We start from the raw sequence: 22,778 nt of genomic DNA on the forward strand, positions 1-22,778 counted from the left end.
TGGGTTTTTTTTGTTTCTGTTTGCACAAGTTTTTTTGTGCGTCGGGAGTGGCGGGAGTGGTTGATGTTTTCTTTGAATGGGGTCCATGGTTTTTTTTGTTTCCTGCCTGTCTATGGGAAAATGAATCTCAGGGTTGTAGACTGCATACATATTTTGATAATAAATGTACTTTGAATCTTTGAATTTTTGAACTTACACCCTGATCGTTGCTCTGTAATCAAACAGACTGCCCCAAACCTTTCCATACCATCTTTCCAGTAACCCTTAAACGGAATGGTAAAAATAAAAACTCACTATCTTTAACAGCAGCCGATTGTCTCTGAGAGCACCGACCATCCCAATGAAGGACAGTGCAAAGATGCTGACCCCCAGCACCACCAGAATGACAGCTGGTGCGACAAAGAAGCCTTCCATCGTTTTGTTCTGCTGCCTTTCCACTTCTGCATAAATACCCACACACATGATGATCAGTCCCAGCATCTGTAAGAGAACAAAACCAATTACAATCTCAGAATGGCCAACTGGGACAAAGTACACTTTAAAGTTGCTTCATAAAGTTCTCACCTGTAGACAACAATAAGGATATAAGAAACATGAGCAGGAGCAGGCCATCTGGCCTATCAAGCCTGCTTCACTTTGTTGATAACACTGCACAACAAAGATTTTGCTTCCTGAATACTTCTGGGTGTATCTGATGACTTTTGGGCTGCTGATCATGAAAAACACCATGAAATTTCCCTATCAAGCTCGATTTTTTTTTAAAAATCACCGATATTTGTTATTTAAACTCATTTGATAATAGGATCATGACTCTGTAATTTTTCATTAATTCTATTGTATTTCTTTGTTCTATTGTGAATGCCTGCAAGAAAATGGATAATATCTGGTGATATACCCAGTGTGTACTTTGATAACACTTCACAATAAAGATTTTGCTTCCTGAATACCTCTCTGTGTATCTGATGACTTTTGGGCTGCTGATCATGAAAATCACCATGAAATTTCCCTATCCATTCTCTATTTTTTTAAAAAATCACCAATATTTGTTATTTAAATTCATTTGATAACAGGATCATGACTCTGTAATTTTTCATTAATTCTATTGTAGTTCTTTGTTCTACTGTGAATGCCTGCAAGAAAATGGATAATATCTGGTGACATACCCAGTATGTACAAACGTACTTTGTATGTACCCAGTACTGTATTTACATACCCAGTATGTAAGATCTTTGCACAACAAAGATTTTGCTTCCTGAATACTTCTGCGTGTATCTGATGACTTTTGGGCTGCTGATCATGAAAAACACCATGAAATTTCCCTATCCATTCTCTATTTTTTTTTTAAATCACCGAAATTTGTTATTTAAGTTCATTTGTTAATAGCTGATGCCAAGTTTAAGGAAGGCATTTTTGTTGGTTCACAGATCAAACAGGTCATCAATGGCAGGCAATCTGAAAAACTTCTAGTGGAACTGAAGAAAATCTCATTGAAGTTATTCAAGGATGTTGTTGAAAATTTTCTAAGCAGCTACAGAACACGAAACTAGGTCCAGCTAGTTGACATGTCTCAAGCATACAAAACCATGAAGTGCAACATGTCACTGAAGATTCATTTTCCCCAGTCCCATTTAGGCTTCCCTGCAAATCTTGTTGCTGTGATAGCAAGCATGGTGAAAGGTTTCACCAGGAGATTGCGATCATGGAGAAACAGTATCGGGGCATCTGGAATCCATCAATGCCGGCTGATTACTGTTGGACACTTAGCCAGAAGCCTCAGAAAACCATCAACAAAACATTTTTCATTTAGTTCAACTATTGCAAAGCGTCAGCACCATTATGCAATTAAATGTATTATAATTCAATAAAAGTTAATTTCTTGTTTTCCAAATTCCTGCGAGATACAAGTCTGAAATTATTCGTGTTCAGCTTCAAGCGGTCTATCACAAACAAAAGAAATTCTCAGGAAGGAAGACATTCGAAAAAATTTGTTGTCCAGTGCAACACATTTACTTTGAACTTTGACACTGTGTCACCTACCTGACTTTTTCACCATTACTTAATTCATTTGTTATGCAAAAATGTATGTAACTTTGTCTTAGATATTTAATGAGACAGCCTCTTCTGCTTTCCTGGGCAAAGATGTTTCTAGTGAAATTGAACTGTGTTGATTATTGTCATGCCATAGAGTAATACAGTATAGAAACAGGCCCTTCAGTACAACTTGTCCATGCCAACCATTATGCCAGTGCCATTTTCCCACACTTGGCCAATTTCCCTCTAAACCAGGAGTTCCCAACCTGAGGGCCATAGACCCCCTGCTTAATGGTATTGGTCCATGGCATAAAACAAAGGTTGGGAATCTCTCCTGTCCATGTACTTTCCAAATGTCTTAAAATCTTACTATACCTGCTTCACCCACTTCCTCTGGCAGCTCATTCCAAATATGCACAACCTTCTGGGTGAAGAAGTCCCCTTTAAATCCTTACCCTCTATCCCTAAATCTAAGCCCTCTGGTTTACTGTTTTCAACTATTCACCTTCTGAGATGTGGCTTTACAGACAAAGGCGACACTGATTGATCACCACTAATTAGTCTGGAGAAGGTGATGCTGAGTCTCCATGGACTGTTGTGATTGCTCTGGTGAAGGTCATAGAGTCATAAGAAAGTACAGCACAGAAACAGGCCCTTTGGCCCATCTAGTCCATGTCGAGAAATTTAAACTGCCTACTCCTATTGACCTGCACTGTACCTCTGTATCCCTATAATCATGTGCCCATCCAAACGTCTCTTAAACAATGAAATCAAGCTCGCATGCACCACTTCCGCTGGCAACTCACTCCACACTCACAATTCTCTGAGTGAAGAAGTTTTCCCTCATGTTCCCCTTAAACTTTTCAGCTTTCACCCTTAACCCATGACCTCTGGTTGTAGCCCCACCCAGCCTCAGTGGAAAAAGCCTGCTTGCATTTACCCTATCTATACCACTCATAATGTTGTATACTATAAAATCTCCTCTCAACCTTCTACGTTCCAAGGAATAAAGTCCTAACCTATTCAATCTTTCCTTATAGCTCAAGTCCTCCAGACCTGGCAACATCCTTGTAAATTTTCTCTGTACTCTTTCAATCTTATTTACTTCTTTCCTGTAAGTAGGTGATCAATACCCCAAACAAGGACTCACCAGTGTTTATACAACTTCAACATAACATCCCATGGCGCTGCTGGAAAACGAGATCCAGGATTTGTTTACAATGGTGGTCTCAAGAACCAAGGTACCAATGAAGATGACTGACAAAAGCAATGTGGCATACAGGACACCTATGGAGGCTGCAACAGGATGTAACTAATTTTCGGGAACACAAACTGGCAGTATGGAGACATGATCCACCGACGCTGATCTCAGTACACGAAGACCAAGAAGGACACCACTTTAACTAGAGCACCATGGAGGTTCTGGCACAGGCAAACACAAAGCAGGCACAGGGAGTTTTAGAAGCATGGTTCTCTTCTGATAAATCCGTAAACGAACATATTGAAATAGACACCATCTACGAGCACCTAATAGCCAAAGAAACACGAGCCAATAGAATTCAAAGGTCAACTGAGGAATAGCCAATCAGGACTGAGGCAAGTGAAAGGGGGCCTATATGAACGTGAGCACTCCCAGAGAGAAACATCAACAACTGCACTCTGAGGATGTCACCTCGACTGGTGATGAAACGTCTGCAAGTTAATTGCCAAGCTCGGTGAACACATCATATAGCTAGGGTATCTAAGACTCTTTCACAGTACTGTAGTAGTTTTATGTATTGGACTGTAATGCTGCAAAAAAAACCCAATAAATTTCACGGCACATGTGAGTGATGATAAACCTGATTCTGATATGGGTCTCTATTGTGGACTGAGAGTGGGAAGGGGGCAGGGAGAGGGGAATCATGGTTGGGAAAAGGGGAAGGGAAAGGGGAGGGAGCAGGAAGCACCCCAGAGAGACATTCTGTAATGATAAATAAAACAAGTGTTTGGAATCAGATGACTTTGCCTGGAGCGTCAGGGCTGGGTATGCGTGCACCCACATCACACCCCACCCCTGCCCCCAGCACTATTTCACACTCCTCCAGTGGCGTTCCACCCAGTGGCCATTCCCAACATCCCTTGCTCCTGCCAGATTTACAAACTCATTCTCTGTTCCACGTTGACAAATACAGTACTGCGCAAAAGTCTTAGGCAACCTAGCTATATATACGTGCTAAAGGCTTTTGCGCGTACTGCATGTACTTTGTTGTTAAATTTACTCTGAATCTTTGAACTGGTCATTTTAAGTGGAGACCGGGAGGAATCGGCTGACTAAAAAGGCAGAAGTGTGTGGTAGTGGGATGAGTTTGAGCACAGAAGGACTCACAGAGAACAGAACGGCAGAGAAGGCGGGATGCATGGAGTCCGGCTGTTTCACCATATTTTCCATTTGGTTTTTGTTTCATATCTCTGGTGTTTCGCCTTTGTCTTCCCATGATCTCGGTGGGCTGGGAGGTCTGGACTACATACATGCATATTCTGCATCGTCGTATTTTTATGATATGGGAGGACTGAGCCTCAGATCTGTGCTGTCGCCTAGTGGGCGTGCAGGCGGATCGACAGATGAATCTCGGTGGGCTGGACTATATACATGCAAATTCTAGGTCGTTGTATTTTCCTGAGATTCTATATGGGTTTGTTGTCCTGTAGGTGAGAGAACTGGGTATTGAGTTATGGTGTCGCAGGGTGGGGTGGGGGGGGGGCGTCAGGACTCTTATTCTGTGAATATGTTCTTGTGTGTGACTGTTGGTACTGTGTTTTGCACTTTGACCCCACAGTAAAGCTGTCTCCTATGGTTGGGTTCACATATGGTTGAATGGCACTTAAACGGGAATTGAATTGAATTGGAAGCTCAGAGTCCTTGAAGGAATTTGATATCTGATTCACCAGTCTGAGCAATCTTTCTTTATTATTATCAGTTCAATGGATCATGTTGTTTGTGTCCCTGGACATTCAATTCTGGGGAGGTAATTCACTTACCACAGGCCCAAGGGCTCACAGTGTACTCCACATCCAACCCAAGAAGGCAAACAGGTCAGCTACCATTCGAGTTCATAAAAGTTCTTCCATCACATTGAGTAACAATGTATTTTAGGAAAATATCCCAAATACATGTTCAGTGAGCAAGATATTTATGGGTAGTAATTGAACAAATTGCGTGGCAGGGTGGAGATACATCTCTACCAAAGGAGGTGTAAGATGCTCCTTCCCTCTACTAGCCTGCAGGTCATCCTTGGGCAAGGTGTAGCACCGGCTTAGCCCCCTGATCAGAGTCACGTGAAATCACGACAGCTGGTGGTGGATGGTTGTATGAGCAGCTGGTGCATATCACAAGTCTTGGTTATGCGACCACTGACACCAGACAGGCAATCTCTGAACAACACACACAAAATGCTGGGGGATCTCAGCAGGCCAGGCAGTATCTATGGAAAAGAGTAATCAGTCAATGTTCCAGCCCGTGACCCTTCATCAGGACAATCTCTGAAGAGTATTGATAATGGCCCAGGTCACCCATCTTATAAAGACAATGCCCAGAAGAAGGCAGTGGCAAGCTACTTCTGAAGAAAAATTTGCCAAGAACTATCATGCTCATGGAAAGCCCATGAGCGCCCATGTCATATGACACAGCAAATAATGACGATGATCAATTAAAGATATGTCTTAAGGTGGATCACTTAGACATAGGGCACTTGACCACACTGACCTGCAAACGTATTCAATGGTTCCTGTGCTGTTCCATTCAAATTTCGGCTACAAATCACATCTCATCCTATGCTTTCTACAGTCTCCTTCCTCAAATTGTTTTCCTTCAACATAGCTCATATTTACTTCAAACTCACTAGCAGCACTATGTGTCCCGTTTTTACCACTCTATGGGTAAAGCAGATCCCCCTGAATTCTCAAATAGATTTATAGTGAACTTTCTCATACTTAAGGTCTCGACAACATAGCAATGTTTCCTCTACAGGTACCTGTCAATTCTCTTCAGGGTTTTGATCTCTCTAAGCAGGGCCATCCAAAGAAATAGCCCTAGCTTGCTCACTCTTTCCTAACAGCAGCACATTCATTCCTTCAAACATGTTCTGCCATTTAATGAGATCAAGGCTGAGGTATGAGCTAATTGGGTACTGAGATGATAGTGGTCTTCTGAAAGCAGACTGGAACCACAGATTGAAGCAGTGAGATATTCAAAATCCTGCAAATACTCCCACCAGCCGATCTGTGCAGGATCTAAGGAACATCAGGGACACCATCCAGGCCACTTGCTTTCTTCGCCCAAAGAGTGATCTTAAGTCCACCACAGCGATAATGCGTGCTGGTGCACTGAAGGCTGTGGTGTGGATGGTGACATTGCAATCCCCTTCTGTTTAAAATGTGCTTTGGTTGCTCATCGGGAAGTGATGTGCTGTTGTTGGCACATCTACACCACCTTCATATTCTTCAAGTTCTGGCAAAACTTCTCCACTGCCTGAAATCTCTTGCAATCTTTTCATTGTGTACAAAATGCCTGAGATGACTATGCTTTTCACTAACAAGATTCATTAGCTTTTCTTGGCTTCACATCCTTTCCTCTGTTCAGACTTCACTTGACATCAATCGCCCTCATTAAGAGGCATTGGTGTGCATGTGAAGGCAGGAAAAGGGACTGATTATTTCCGAGCATATCTCCAAACCATCCATTCTGAAAGCAAGAACATATTAAATGTCCTGTTCACAGGAAATCAAAATGAGCAGGTGCCAATTCTCAGAGAGCCTTATCTGTGCAGACTGTTTTAAACTTGGTGATTGATAACCCATAGAGAGAGTGCACTATCAGATTCCAATTATTTTTCAGATTCTTCATTATGATCCTGTTTTTTCTCATTTCGCTCCATCAACTGAGGGCAAAAAGTCTCAGATTGTTATCAGCTCTGTTGGTCCTGCTTGTTGTGATAGGGTCTGTAGAATAAAACATGTAACCGGGATCTTCTCTTCAAACATGGGATCCATTCCAAGGAAGTACAGTCCTGGTATCACTTAAGATCCGCTCTCCGGGAGGACAGTCAAGAACAGAAAGACTGAATTCCTGTTTTCCTTTCCTGGCATACAGAGCTAATTTGTTAATTCAGAGAATAACGATATTCTGCCCTTTACGCAAGGATTATCCTGTACAATCGTCATCCAACTGATTCCAATGGCCTACTCTTTTCCAATATTTCCTCAGATAGTTCCTCCTCAAGTGTTGGCGCATGGCCAAGTGGTTAAGGCGTTCGTCCAGTGACTTGAAGGTCGCTAGTTCGAGCCTTGGCTGAGGCAGCGTGTGTGTCCTTGAGCAAGGCACTTAACCACACATTGCTCTGCGACGACACCGGTGCCAAGCTGTATGGGTCCTAATGCCCTTCCCTTGGACAACATTGGTGGCGTGGAGAGGGGAGACTTGCAGCATGGGCAACTGCTGGTCTTCCATCCAACCTTGCCCAGGCCTGCGCCCTGGAAACCTTCCAAGGCACAAATCCATGGTCTCATGAGACTAATAGATGCCTACTTTTTAAAAGTTCCTCCCCACCCACAATACGTAATGGTTCGTGCAACAGGGCCCATGATCTGGGTTCAATTCCAACACTGTAAAGAATTTGCGTGTTCTGCTTGTGAATATGCGGGGTTTCTCTGAATGCTTCAGTTCAGTTTTCGCTATCGTTTCAAAGACATGCAGGCCAGTGGGTTTATTGATCAATGTTGGGCTCGCTTGGCCGAAGCGCCTGTTGTCATGTACTTCCAAATAAATAAATAAACTTCCCTAATTCCTCTTAAATTGAGTAAATGTCCTTCCATCACAAAGGTTACTCTCACCATCCAGGCCTTGCCCTATTCTTGCTACTACTATCAAGAAGGAGGTACAGGAGCCTTAGGTCACACAACTTCAGGTTCAGGAACAGTTATTACCCTGCAACCACCAGGTTCCTGAACTGATGTGCATAACTTCACTCGCCTCAATGTTGAACAAATTCCACAATCTACGGACTCACTTCCAAGGACTCTACAACTTCTGTTCTCAGTATTATCTATATCATATTTTTGATTTGCACAACAGTCTGGGGTCAGATTGGTGATGAACACATTGGGCATCGTGTAAGAGACGTGGATTGGAGCTCAGTTTCAATTCCCCTTCATCCTTCTCGGTGGAAAAGAGCTGAAATCAGGGCCAAGAGATGCTGCTCCACGCAGTTTTGCTTTTGCAGCAAACAGCACCTGTATTGTGTCTCTAGAGGCGCTGAATCTGCTCTGAGCTTTGGGAAGCCAGTGGTTGAAGAGGACCTGACCTGTGAGAGCCAGCAGGAAACCCCTTTATAGATCTTACAGACGGAACATCGCTACATGAGGAAACTTTAACTTACCCAAAGTGTTATGACAAAGCCAAAGTGAATTTATGTATCTGTTACCATATATATGCCACCTTGCATTCATTTTCCTGCAGGCATTTACAGGAAAATACAGAAATGCAGTAGAATTTATAAAAAACTATACCTGAAAATTGACAAACAACTAACGTGCTCTCTTCTTAAATCTTCTTCTCTGCAATATTCCACTTCTCCTCCAACAAGCTTCCCGCTCCAGTCTGCACTGCTATTATGTTATCTCATTCCAACTCATTGCACGGTGCAATGATCTGATCTGATCCGTGTGAACAGTATGCCAGACAAGCTTTTCAATCTGTTTCAGTATATCTGATAATAACACAACAATTCCAATTCTGATTCACAGGATGAATTAGAAATGGTTCACCTCCGCTCCAGAACAACCGCCACCGCACAGCGTCAGCTGCTGAGCTACAGTAGTTCAACATTCAAAGTAAGTGTATTACCACACTACGTACATGTCAGCATATCACCCTGACATTCATTCTCTTGCAGGCATTCACAGTAGAATAAAGAAATACAACAGAATCAATGAAAAACTACACACCCAAAGACTGACAACCAATCAATGTGCAAAAGAAGACAATCTGTGCAAATGCAAAAAATAACTAATAATAATATCTTGCTTTAAAATACAAACTCATAAAAGACACCATACTTACTATAAATATATGCCTGATCCAGTCTTAAGAGTCGCAGTGCTAAAAATTATATTCTGACCAACCTGTTCCATACAGGGCAATCCATAATTACCATGTGGACATAATATTACCATGCGGATGGGTGAGTCCTGGACTGGATGTCCTACCCACTTAAGGAAAGTGAAGCACCTTCCATAGCCTCTCCTTTCCTGGTGTTGTGATCGCAGCAGGACCACTGTTTGGCTTGCTGTGCAGGAGGTCACTCGCACATGGTCTCTCCTACACTACCGTGCCCAAACCAACGCCTACACATGGCGTCCTGCTCTTACTGAGTTTGCTATGTCATGGCGCGACCGGGTGTTCAGCGGTATAACTGAGCGGGCAGACTGGGTTCATCAGCCTTGGTTGGCAACCAGCCTAGGAGAAGAACAACTCCGATTCCAAATCCGGGTAGATGGGACTCGTTAGCCGTGTCAGGCAGTCTGTCTAGAAGAAGGAAAACTCCGATACTCAATCTACAACCTTGTGGTCACCACAGCTGTCGCAGCGTGCTGTGCCATTGTAGAACGTCCCCCGGGCCTAAAGAGTGGATTCGGTCCGCACGCACCGACCCTTACTAAAAACCCATGCAACTCTGGAGGGAAGATAAGTCCAACAGTGATGGAGAAGGAGTGAAATGGCAGGTGTTAGATGACACTGGAAGTCGCAGTCTCAACTCTGCACATAGGCAGCTCAGACCCATGGGACCTGAGGCAACAACAGCATTCTGTTCCCGTGTCCCTCCAGAGTCTGCAGAACTGGTCTCTACAGTCACCAACGATCGTGCTGTCGCTCCTGAGGACTCTTCTTCCCTCCTGATCTTCGCAAGCGAAGAACCACCCATCTTCATCATCATCATCATAATATGACAGATAAGCAAACAAGAACAATTTACTTAATAGATATAGCCATTCCAAACACACAATATACAGAAATCAGTAAGTGAAAAACACCAGCAATATGCTGAATTAAAAGAGGAAATTGAAAGACTTTGGAACATGAACAAGGTATGCATTGTCCCAATAGTAATATCTACAACTGGTTCCCTTGCAAAGTCACTACACAATTAGGACTGCACATCAATATTTATGTAAATCTCCAGAAAGCCACAAAGCTAAACACCACTAGAATAGTCCCGAAGTTCCTAGCACTTGAGAACTGAACGTGGTTGGCTATGCCTGTACCTCAGGTTTAACCAGGTTCAACTGAGAGAAAATAACGATAGAACAATAATAATAAGTAAACAAATAATACTGAGAACATTTGAAATCTGAGTATGCAGACAAAATTTGCATATGTGCACACTCGGAGGTTGAAGTCCAAGCCTTTGTTGACTTTTTCGCTGACAGAACCACATGACAGAACCAGCCCTAAACAGAATATCTACAAAGCACAAGTCCTCATCCCACATGTCCTTTCTCCCACAATGTCTAATACAATTTACTACCTCATCTTGAATGCCAAACAACTGAACCTGCCTGACGAACCTTCCAGGCAGGACCTTGCCAAATGCATTGCTAAAGTGCATGTAGACAACATCCACTGCCTTGCCTTTATCAACTTTCCTGGTAACTTCCCTTAAAAACTCTATAAGATTGGTTAGATATAACCTACCATGCACAAAGCTATGCTGACTACCCCTTGTCAGTTCCTGTCTATCCAAATACTCATATATTCAGTCCCTTAGAATACCTTCCAAAAACTTTCCCACTACTGATATCAGGCTCACTGGCCTATAATTTCCTGGTGTTTTTTTTAAAGAGCCTTCCTTAAATATTGGGACAACATCAGCTATCCTTCAATCCTCCAATACCTCACAGGTCACTAAGGATGATTTAATTATCTCTGCCAGGGCCCTGGCAATTTTTGCATTTGCATCCCATTGGGTCTGAGGGAACACCTCGTCAGGCCCTTGGGATTTATCCACCATGATTGGCCTCAGAACAGCAAACACCTCCTCCTCAGTAATCTATATAGGGTCCATGAAGTTAGTGCCACTTTGCCTCACTTTCATAGATTCTGTGGCTGTCTCCTGAATAAAAACAGATGAAAAAATCCATTTAAGAGCTTTCCCATTTCTTTTGGCTCCACACATAGATTACCATTCTGATCTTTGTACCTTGCAATCCTTTTGCTCTGAACATATCTGTAGAATCATTTAGGATTCTCTTCAACCTCATCTGCTAGGGCAATCTCATGTCTTCTTTTAGCCTTCTTGATTTCCTACTTAAGTGTTCTCTTGCATTTCTTATACTCCATAAAACCTCATTTGTTCCTTCCTGCCTATACCTGCTATGCACTTCTTATTTTTTAACCAAAAAGCAAGGATGTAATGCTGAGGCTTTATAAGGCATTGGTCAGGCCACACTTGGAGTATTGTGAGCAGTATTGAGTCCCTTATCTAATAAAAGATATGCTGGCATTGGACGAAGTCCAGAGGAGGTTTATAAGAATGATCCCAGAAATGAAAGGGTTAATATATGAGGTGTGGTTAGTGACTCTGGGCCTGTACTCACTGGAGTTTAGAAGAATGTGGTGGTGGGGGGGTTACTGAAAGCTACCAAACATTGAAAGACATAGTTAGGATGGATGTCAAAAAGATGATTACAATAGTGAGGGAGACTAGGACCAGAAAGTACAGCCTCAGAATACAACGATATCCTTTTAGAACAGAGATGACGAGGAATTTCTCTAGCCAATGGGTGTGATCCGTGGAATTCATTGCAATGGATGGTTGTAGAGGCCAAGTCATTGGGCAACAAGGCAGAGATCGGCAGGTTCTTGATTAGTAAGGGTGTCAAAGACTACTGGGAGAAGGTAGAAGATGAGGTTGAGAAGGATAATAAATCAGCCATAATGGAATGACGGAGCAGAGTTGATGGGACAAATGGTCTAATTCAGCTCCTAGGGATAATGGGTCCAAGATTCCCAACAATGGGTAAATACCCCCACTGCCTTGTGGGCAGCCTCAGGAGAGGTGAAGGCTACGGGAGTAAACACAGACAGAAAATCTGGAGTGGACCCCCTAAGGCAGTTGGACATCACTGAATGTTGTCCCAGCAGCCGAAATGGTGCCAAACATATTGCTTTTCTTTCCTTTGGACCACACCAGCGAGGCCAAGAGTGGGATCTTGACGACTGGGCATCCCAAGATCTCTATACCTTCCGTCCAGGCTTGTGCCCTGGAGAGGTCACTCCAGTGTCACTATCCATTGTTCTTCGAGACAGATGGATGGCATCACCATTGTCATCATCATCTTATGGGTTATCATCGATCAGAAATTCAGCCTGAGTAGCCACATAAACTCAATGGCTGCAAAAGTGCGTCTGAGGCTGGTTAGGCATCCCCAAGTGACTCATCCTCTCACAGGAATTTTCAACAATTACAAGGCCCAAGTCAGGAGTTCGATAGTCTCCACCTGCCTGTGCCAACAGCTCACAAGTAGCTCAACACCATCCAGAACAAAGCAACCTGCTTCACTGGTGCTCCATCCAACACCTGGAACATTGTCCATCCACCACCTGTCACAGTGCCAGCAGGATGTGCCATCTGCTGTCAACCACCCAGGCTCCTCCCACAGCTCCTTCAGAACTGACAACCTCCACCACCAGGAGGGACAAAAGCAGTATTTACAGACACCACCATTCTCAACATTCAGGAACAGCTTCTTCTCCTCCACCATCAGATTCCTGAATGGTTCATGAACACTACCCCATTATTCATCTATTGCACTACTTACTTATTTTGTAATCTATAGTAATATATATCTCATGAACAGTATGGATGTTGCAAAACAACAAATTTCACATATAGACCCAATGGCCTCCTTGTTAAGTAAATCAGCTCATTAATGTAAATATCTAATCAGCCAATCACATGGCAACAACTCAATGCATAAATGCTTGCAGACATGGTCAAGAGGTTCAGTTGTTATTCAAGCCAAACATCAAAGTGGGGAAAAGATGTGATCTAAGTAACTTTGACCATTGAATGATTGTTGGTGCCAGATGGGGTGGTTTAAGTATCACAGAAATTGCTCATTGCCTGAAATTTTCACGCATGACAGTCTCCAGAGTAGGGGTTCACAACCTAGGATCCATGGACCCCTCGCTTAGTGGTTGGTTTATGGTATAAAAAAAGTTGGGAACCCCTGCTCGAGTTCACAGAGAATGGTGCGAAAAACAAAAACATCCAGTGAGCAGCAGTTCTCTGAGCAAAAACGCCTTGTTAATGAGAGAGGTCAGAGGAGAATGGTCAGACTGGTTCAAGCTGACAGGAAGACAACAGCAACTCAAATATCTGCACATTATAACAGCGGTGTGTAGAACAGCATCTCTGAATGCACAACACATTGAATATTGAAGTGGATGGGCTGCAGCAGCAGAAGACTACGGACATACACTCGGAGGCCACATTATTAGGTACCTCCTGGCCACTAAGCGTATGTCAGTGATAACAAAAATGATCTTGGTTCCCTTGAAAAATGCTAAGGCATATAAGATATGTGTAAAGTGAAATGTTTTGGTAGAAAAGTGAGGAGATAGACTGTGAACTAAATGACTTTATGGGTCTGAAGTAGGGCATTGATTTGTGCATTTTAATTAGCAGAGACGTTTTCTAGCCTCCAGCTTTACTTTAATGAGTTAATTATATTATTGGAGAAAGTGTCACAGTGAGACAAAGTAGGTGCAATGTGCTTCTTCTGTGAATCCTTAAATTCATCACCTCACCTCACCACTACCAATACATCCGACAGACTTCACCCAAGTACCTGACAATTCCTCACGCACAAATAACATTTATTAAATGCAGCTGGAGGCTACAGTTTAAAGTAGGCACATAAATACAGCTTTTTAATACATAAATTCCTGTTAAAATTGTACTATTTAACATAAAGCCGCCCTCCTGCATTTCCCACCAAAATGTATCATTTTGTTCATCTGCTACATGTCTGTCCATCTCACCAGAGTGACCAAGTCCTCTCGGAACACCTTACTAACCTTTTCATTTCTGCAGAAATGCCATTCCTTATTTGATAACTCAGGTAAATGTGTCCAATACAATTTCACTGCCACACCACAACAGATTTAGATTCAGATTTATTTATCACATGTATATCAATAGGTGCACCCTTCTATAGATGTGTATTAGAGAATGTATTGACTGGCTGCATCACGGCCTGGTATGGAAACACCAATACCTTTGAATGGAAAATCCTACAAAAGGCTTTACACATGTAAAGCCTTCCCAACCGTTGAGCACATCTATATGAAATGCCTTTGAAGGAAAGCAGCATCCATCATCAAAGATCCTTCCCACCCGGGCCATTTTCTTGGGGATGCCATCAGGTAGAAGGTACAAGAACTTCAGGACTCACACCACCACAGTTAGTAACCCTCAACCATCAGGTTCTTGAACAAAAGGCGATAACTACACTCATTTGCCCCATCATAAAGATGTTTCCCACAACCATTGATCTCACTTTAAGGACTCTCTGGCTGATTTTTCATTGATCCTGCTATAGTTGCTATTCTATAGATTTGCTGAGTATGCCCACAGGAAAATGAATCTCAGGGTTATACATGGATGCATATATAAGACCACAAGATAGAGCAGCAGAATTAGGCCATTTGGCCCATTGAACCTGCTCCGCCATTTCATCATGGCTGATCCATTTTTCCTCTCAGACCCCATCTCCTGAATCCCATCATGTCATGATCCATCAACAATCTATCAACCTCTGCTTTAAATATACATAAAGACTTGGCCTCCATAGTTGCCAGTGTCAACAAATTCCACTGATTCACCACACTCTGGCTAAAGAAATCCCTCCTTATCTCCGTTCTAAAAGGACGCCTCTCTATTCTGAGGCTGTGTCCTCTGATCTTAGACTCTCCCACCACTGGAAACATTTTCTCCTCATCCACTCTATCAAGGCCTTTCTCCACTTGATGGGTTTCAATTGGGTCACACCTCATTCTTCTGAATTCTAGTGAATACAGGTCCACAGCCATCACACGCTCTTCATGTGACAAGCCATTCAATCTTGGAATAATTTTCATGAACCTCTTTTGAACCCTCTCCAGTTTCAGCACATCTTTTCTAAGATAAGGAGCTCAAAACTGCTCACAATACTTCAATAGTCTCCACCTGCCTTTTATATTCTAGTCCTCTTGAAGTCACATTTGCCTTCCTCACCACAGACTCAACCTGCAAATTAACCTTTAGGGAATCCTGCACAAGGACTCCCAAGTCCCTTTGCACCTCAGTTTTTTTGCATTTCCTCTCTATTTGGAAAAATGTCGATCCTTTAATTTTCTCTACCAAAGTGTATGACCATACATTTCCCAATATTGTATTCCATCTGCCACTTCTTTGCCCATTCTTTAATCTGCTTAAGTCCTTCTATCACCTTTTTTATTTCCTAAACTACCTAACCCTTAACCTATATTCATACCATCTGCAAACTTTGCAACAAAGCCATCAATTCCATCGTGCAATTATTAAAATGTAATGTAAAAAGAATGTATGTACTTTGATAATAAAATTACTTTGAGCTTTGAAACATACAGTGAAATGTGCCACTGTGTTAATAACAAACACACCAAAGGATGTGCTGGGAGCAGTCCGCAAAGGTCACTACACTTTCTGGCACCAAAGTGGTATGCCGGCAGTGTTCAGCTGAACACCAGCAGCCACAACCTCAACAGCAGACTACAAGCCTCCTTTCTAGCCCTCACACCTTCCGACACACAGGCAGATCTGCAACCCCAAGACAGACCGTCTCCGGGCTACCAGTGCTTGGCTGTGGACTGTCACATTAACCCTCCCAGGTAACTACACTTGAAATTTCATTATTTCCAGACGCTGGAGGAATTCAGCAGGTCAGGCAGCAGCTCTGGAGAGGAACGAGCAGTCCACATTTTGGGCCAAAAACAGAATAAGAAGGTGGGGAGGGAGGAGTACAAGATAAGTGAAAAACCAGGTGAGGGTTAAGGTAGGTAGGTGGGGGAGGGGGTGATGGAAAAAGTAGAGGACTGAAGAAGGAGGAGGAATCTGATAGGAGAGGAGTGTGGACTATGGGAGAAAAGGAAGGAGGAGATACTCTACTATAGTGATCGGAATTCCCCAGGAAACCCCACTGCAATACTGCTGTAGAAATACAATTAGCAAAATTAAGGAAGATTTGTAAGGACTAAATAGCAGGCCAATAGCAAAGCAGAATGTTACTGAATGCTTGTAGAAGTGTCATTAAGTTCCCCACAGGTACACCTCAGGTAACTCCACCATGGACGGTCCCAAGCCCATCTACGAAATGCAGAGGGTTGGTCATGGGGCTAGCAACCCCATCCCATGAAATCCCAGTGCTACAGAAACACCAACAGAAGTTCCAGGGACCTCATCCCTGGGAGAGGAAGGATACACCAAGAAGATAGGCCACACCCGGGACAACTTGAAGGACTGGCCCAGGACAGAGGACTCTGGTGAACTGTCATCAGCAGCCTATGCCCCTCTAGGGGTACTGGGCTTAAGAAGAAGACATTTCAGGTAGATTCACTAGGCATGGAAACTGGTACAGGGAGGTTCTTGCAACACACACAAAATGCTGGTGAATGCAGCAGGCTAGGCATCATGTCTAGGAAGAGGTACAGTCGACGTTTCAGGCCGAGACCCTTCGTCAGGACTAACTGAAAGAAGAGATAGTAAGAGATTTGAAAGTGGGAGGGGGAGGGGGAGATCCGAAATGATAGAAGAAGACAGTGGGGGGGGGGGGAGGGATGGAGCTAAGAGCTCGAAAGTTGATTGGCAAAAGGGATACCAGGCTGGAGAAGGGAGAGGATCATGGGACGGGAAGCCTAGGGAGAAAGAAAGTGGGAGGGGAGCATCAGAGGAAGATATAGTGAGAGGGACAGAGGGAGAAAAAAAAGAGAGGGAAAGAAAGGGGAAAGAAAGAAAGGAAGAAGGGATGAGGTAAGAAGGGGAGGAGGGGCATTAATGGAAATTCGAGAAGTCAATGTTCATGCCATCAGGTTGGAGGCTACCCAGACGGAATATAAGGTGGTGTTCCTCCAACCTGAGTGTGGCTCCATCTTGACAGTAGAGGAGGACATGGATAGACATATCAGAATGGGAATGGGACGTGGAATTAACAGGGAATTAAGTGTCTCAGTTTCAAAAAATTCACAGAACATAAAACTAACTCCCATTTCCATCCTGGATGAGGACACAGAAACCAAAAGAAGTATGTTGCATCTTTCAGCTCAAGACCTCCAATCATTCAGCTTTCATTCAAATTAAGAAATCAAAGGATATATGATTGATCTCATATGATGCAACTAGTTTGAGGGCATTCAAGAACGTTTATCTCCCATTTATTCCCAAATCAATAATTAAAACATTTAAAAACACCACAGAAGTTTCATTCTGTTACTGCATCATTATCATTATGTGCCGTGTCGTATAACATGCGTGATCATGGTCCCATTACCATGACTGTTCTTGGCAAATTTTTTCTACAGAAGTGGTTTGCATTGCCTTCTTCTGGGCTGTGTCTTTATAAGGTGGGTGACCCCAGCCATAATCAATACTGTTCAGAGATCGTCTGCCTGACATCAGTGGCCGCATAACCAGGACTTGTGATATGCACTACCTGCTCATACAGCCATCCACAACCAGCTCCCATGGCCTCATGTGACCCTGATCGGGAGGCTAAGCAGGTGTTACACCTTGACCAAGGATGACCTGCAGGCTAGTGGAGAGAAGGAGCATCTTACACCTCCTTTGGAGAGACATACCTCCATCCCACCAAATGATTGTCTTAGTTATATCAATAATTGAGACTTTAAAAACACCATAAAAATTATAGTCACAGAGTCGTAGAAAAGTACAGCACAGAAACAGACCCCTTTGGCCCATCTAGTTCATGCTGAACCATTTAAACTACCTACTCCCATTGACCTGCACCAGGACCATAGCCCTCCATACCTCTCCCATCCATGTATCTATCCAAGCTTCTCTTAAGCGTTGAAATCGAGCTCGCATGCACCATTTGTGGAATTCTCTGCCACAGGAAACAGTTGAGGCCAGTTCATTGGCTATATTTAAGAGGGAGTTAGATAAGGCCCTTGTGGCTAAAGGGATCAGGGGGTATGGAGAGAAGGCAGGTACAGGGTTCTGAGTTGGATGATCAGCCATGATCATACTGAATGGCGGTGCAGGCTCGAAGGGCCGAATGGCCTACTCCTGCACCTATTTTCTATGTTTCTATTTGTGTTGGCAGCTCATTCCACACACTCACCATCTTCATCTCAAGTTACAATTGATAATCATTCTGATAATTCTCCATTTCCTTCCTGTCTCTTTTTAATGTAAGAAATCTTCCCATTATAGAAGGTCTATAAAGTAAATCTTCACACGTTAGGTTAGAATGAGATGACCACTTAATGGACTTGGTGGGCTGAGAGCGCACTTAGGTGCTGTATCAAATCAAATCAAAAAACTTTATTGTCATTCTAACCGTACATCAGCTCTGCAGGGCAGAATGAGACAGCATTTCTCAGGAGCAGTGCAATCATAACATAATAAACGCAACATTAAATAATAAACACAACAATAAATAGTAAAACACAACGGCCACATGTCAGTTAAAATCAAGTTGTAAGTGTCCAGTGCAAGTTAAAAGTGTCCAAAGCAGAGTCAGGTAGAGCAGCTATTTAGCAGTCTGACTGCCTGTGGGAGGAAGCTGTTTAGTAGCCTTGTGGTTTTAGTTTTGATGCTCCTGTAACGTTTGCCTGATGGCAGAAGAACAAACAGTTCATGGAGAGGGTGTGAGGGGTCTTTAATGATGTACCGTGTCTTCTGGAGGCATCGACTCTGAAAGAGGTCTTGGACAGAAGGTAGGGAGACCCCAATAACCTTCTCTGCTCCCCTAACCACCCTCTGCAAGGCTTTTTTGTCAACAGCACTGCAGCTGGAGTACCAGATTGTGATGCAAAAAATCAGCACACTCTCAACCACGCCTCTATGGAATGTAGTTAAGATGTTAGTGGGGAGTGTTAGTATGGCTGTAAAACAAGAACATTGATTTGTGGATTTCTAATTAGAAGAGTTTTCTTGTCATTCTTTTGACTTTAGTGAATTAATTACTTTATTGGAACGAGTGTCACAGTGAGCAGACAGAATGTAATGGGCTTCTTTCAATACCTTAAATTCATCACCTCACCACAGCCAATAGCTCTGACAGGCTTCACCCATGTACTAGACAGCTCTTCAAACACAACTGATATTTATCTAAATGAGCGGAGATTAAAGTTTAAAATAACCACAATGCTATATTATCTTCCCATTACTTCGATGCCTTTGGCAATCTAAATTGTCCCATGATGAATTAACTCCTGACTCTGGAATCTCAGCAATTTAGAATGAACATTTCACATAATGCAAACTCTATGGCTATCAGAATGACACCATTAAATACTAGTATGCCCTGACAGGGGTTCCCAACCAATTTTTTTATGTCATGGACCCCTACCATGAACCGAAGTGTTGACCATTCGTCAATGGAATTAGGTTAGGAAATTTACTACACAACTCGCAATTAATCGAAGCTCGCAAACAACAACTATGTTGACCCCGGGCCAACAGCTTAGAACATGAATTCTGCTGTCCCTTCTGTGCCAATACTCACTCAAACCACTTTTCCAACCACCAAAATGGGGGATCTCCGTTGGCCAGATGATCGATCCTTTCTTCACCCAGCCCCTGGCATGGGGGTTCTTCTTTGTGTCGGTGGGTCTCTTGAGAGAGTTATCACAGACAGCACACTCAGAGTGTCCAATTTTATACTTGTCCCTTACCAATTCAAATATTGCATTCCAGTGGCATTGGCTATAGGTCATCTGATTGACCTTTAACACCTTCTTATTGGCTCTGCTCCAGGCCAGCATCCATTTATTGCCCTCTTCCCAGTAAGTGACTGTCGGTAATTTATGTCTCCTTGTTCTCTTCAGTAACCAGCTCAAATCACTCCAGGCCAGTACCTACCCTGACATTCACAAACCTGTATGTTATATTATATCAAGCACCTCACAAGTAACTTCTTTTGGAACGATCTCTATTTCAGCAGATTACCTGAAACATCAGTATATCTACTTTAAAACACAGAAAGCAAAGCAACTTCATCTCACAAAATGGAGGATGTAAAACAGTTCCAGAACATGTCAGCCTTAATCTTCGAGCATATGGCAGGAACAAGGACAATTGATCTGTCTGCTTCCACTGTCCTTGACCCATTCGAGTTCAACATTTTCTTCCATATTTTAAATCCATCATGGGGGGGGGGGGGGTCCATGAACCCCAGCTCGGGAACCCTGTTATAATGACTTCCATTTGCAGAGCACCACATGGTGGCAGGATGGCCAAATGCATTTTAAACTGTTGCTATGAGAGGAAGGTGAAAGAGATAAGTAATGTGAAACTAATGTGCCAGTGGTAGCTTTAATTACTTCACAGTAGCATGATTAGAAAAGAAAAAGTGATGTGAGAAGACATTAGGATAGGTAGCCTGATGTGGTCAGTAATAGGGCCAAAGAAGTCAGGAACACCAATGACACAAGAACTAGAGGAAGATAGATCTTCAGGTCTAGTCTAGACAGAGTGGGAAGAACACCAAAGAATGAGAGTGTCAAATCCGCAGGTCTTTCTCTGGGGACCTTGCAAGAATGACATCAGGCAAAAGCAGCTCCGAACCATAATTCACCATCTTCACTCTGACATTCTAAAGAAAATGATTCCTTTTCATGTTGCGGCACGGTGGTGGTTAGCACAACCCTTTACAGTACAGGCACTCCGTGTTCAATTCCCGCTGCTGCCTGTAAGGAGTTTGTACGTTCTCCCCGTGGCTGCGTGGGTTTCCTTCCACAGTCTAAAGACTTAACAGTTGGTAGGTTAGTTGGTCATTACAAATGGTCCCGTGATTAGGCTAGGGTTAAATCGGGGGTTGCTGTGCGGTGTGGCTTGAAAGGCCGGAAGGGCTTGTCCCGTGCTGTATCTCAATAAATAAATAGTGTCCCAGACCACACAGCATACCCCAGCGCAGAAGCACACTGACAGCTGTTCCACTCCATTGGCCTGCCTTACGTCAGAAATAATTACAGTGCCCATGTGTGTTTGGAAAACACCATCTCTATACATGTTGCTTCCTTACAGAGATAACAACATGTGTGTACACACTGCAAGCCTCTTAGTAGCAGATTCTCCAAGAGTTTTCCACCTTATTCTACTCTGACTTTCAGTTGAAACACACACTTCTTGTGAAAATTCCATTACTTTTGTTTTGGCATGACTGATTTTAATTGAGTATACACTTGCTTTCTGACAGGATACTTAGGATTCCACAAATGATACGTTTGCTCTCTTTCCAATCTCTGATCTAGTGCTGTTCTGCTCAGATCTCATCTCCTCAAGTACTGGAGGCATCTTCTTAACAAAAATAGTTTCTTTCTTTTGTCTTTTTATCTGACACCTATTTTAATCTTCCTACTTTATTCCCACACTCTCCCCATCCCATCCACAAGGATTCTGTTTATTCTAATTGCAGTTTGTGGTGTGAAGGGTTTTGAACCAAAACGATGCCTGTACTTTTTTCCGTAGATGCTGCCTGGCCTGCCGAGTTCCTTCAGCATTTTGTGGGTGTTGGTTGGAAGAACAGGACTGATGACCCGAAATGTCAACAGTTCCATTCCTCCCACAGATACTGCTCAATCCACTCATTCCTTCCAGTTGACTGTTGCTCCATATTCCAACATCTGCCATTTCTCAAATCTCCACTGTATCATGAAATTCTCAATCAGAATCAGAATCCAAATCAGGATTAATATTACTGCCACGTCATGTAATTTGTTGTTTTGTGGCAGCAGTACAGTGCAATACATAAAATATACTATAAATTACAACAAATATATTAAAAATTAAATTAAATAAATAGCGCAAAAATGGATCAAAATAGTTAGGTAGTATTCATGGGTAGATTCATTGTCCATTCAGAAATCTGATGGTGGAGGGGAAGAAGCTGTTTCTAAAGCATTGAATGTGTGTCTTCCGGCTCCTGTATCCCACAAGACCATAAGACACAGGAGCAGAATTAGGCCATCCAGCCCATCGAGTCTACTCCGCCATTCCATCATGGCTGATCCTGGATCCCACTCAACCCCATACACCTGCCTTCTCGCCATATTCTTTGATGCCCTGACTGATCAGAAAACTATCAACTTCCACCTTAAATATACCCATGGAGCTGGTCTTCACCGCGGTCTGTGGCAGAGCATTCCACAGAGTCACCACACTTTCACTAAAAAAAATTCCTTTTTACCCCCGTTCTAAAAGGTTACCTCTCAATTTTGAGGTTGTGCTCCCTAGTTCTGGAGAACCCAACATAGGAAACATCCTCTCCACATCCACCATATCTAGTCCTTTCAATATTCAGTAGATTTCAATGAGATCCACCAGCCTCCTTCTACATTGTACATTGGGCATGAGTACAGGCCCAAAGCTGCCAAACGCTCCTCATATGTTAAGCCCTACATTCCCAGAATCATCCTCATGAAACTCCTCTGGACTCTCTCCAATGAC

The 22,778-nt window shown here is 43.0% G+C and overlaps 1 protein-coding gene across 4 annotated transcripts in view; it reads right to left on the bottom strand.

The window, feature by feature from the left end:
* The window catches only part of LOC140201875 (tetraspanin-15-like), a 274,040-nt gene that overhangs the window by 222,310 nt on the left and 28,952 nt on the right, over positions 1–22,778 (bottom strand). For all 4 annotated transcript variants that reach the window (XM_072266630.1, XM_072266627.1, XM_072266626.1 and 1 more), the window contains exon 2: positions 295–480. In XM_072266630.1, the coding sequence (XP_072122731.1) occupies positions 295–480 (186 nt within the window). The remainder of the gene's footprint in view (positions 1–294; positions 481–22,778) is intronic.

This window comes from Mobula birostris, chromosome 8, assembly GCF_030028105.1.
Source record: "Mobula birostris isolate sMobBir1 chromosome 8, sMobBir1.hap1, whole genome shotgun sequence".
Lineage (NCBI taxonomy): Eukaryota > Metazoa > Chordata > Chondrichthyes > Myliobatiformes > Myliobatidae > Mobula > Mobula birostris.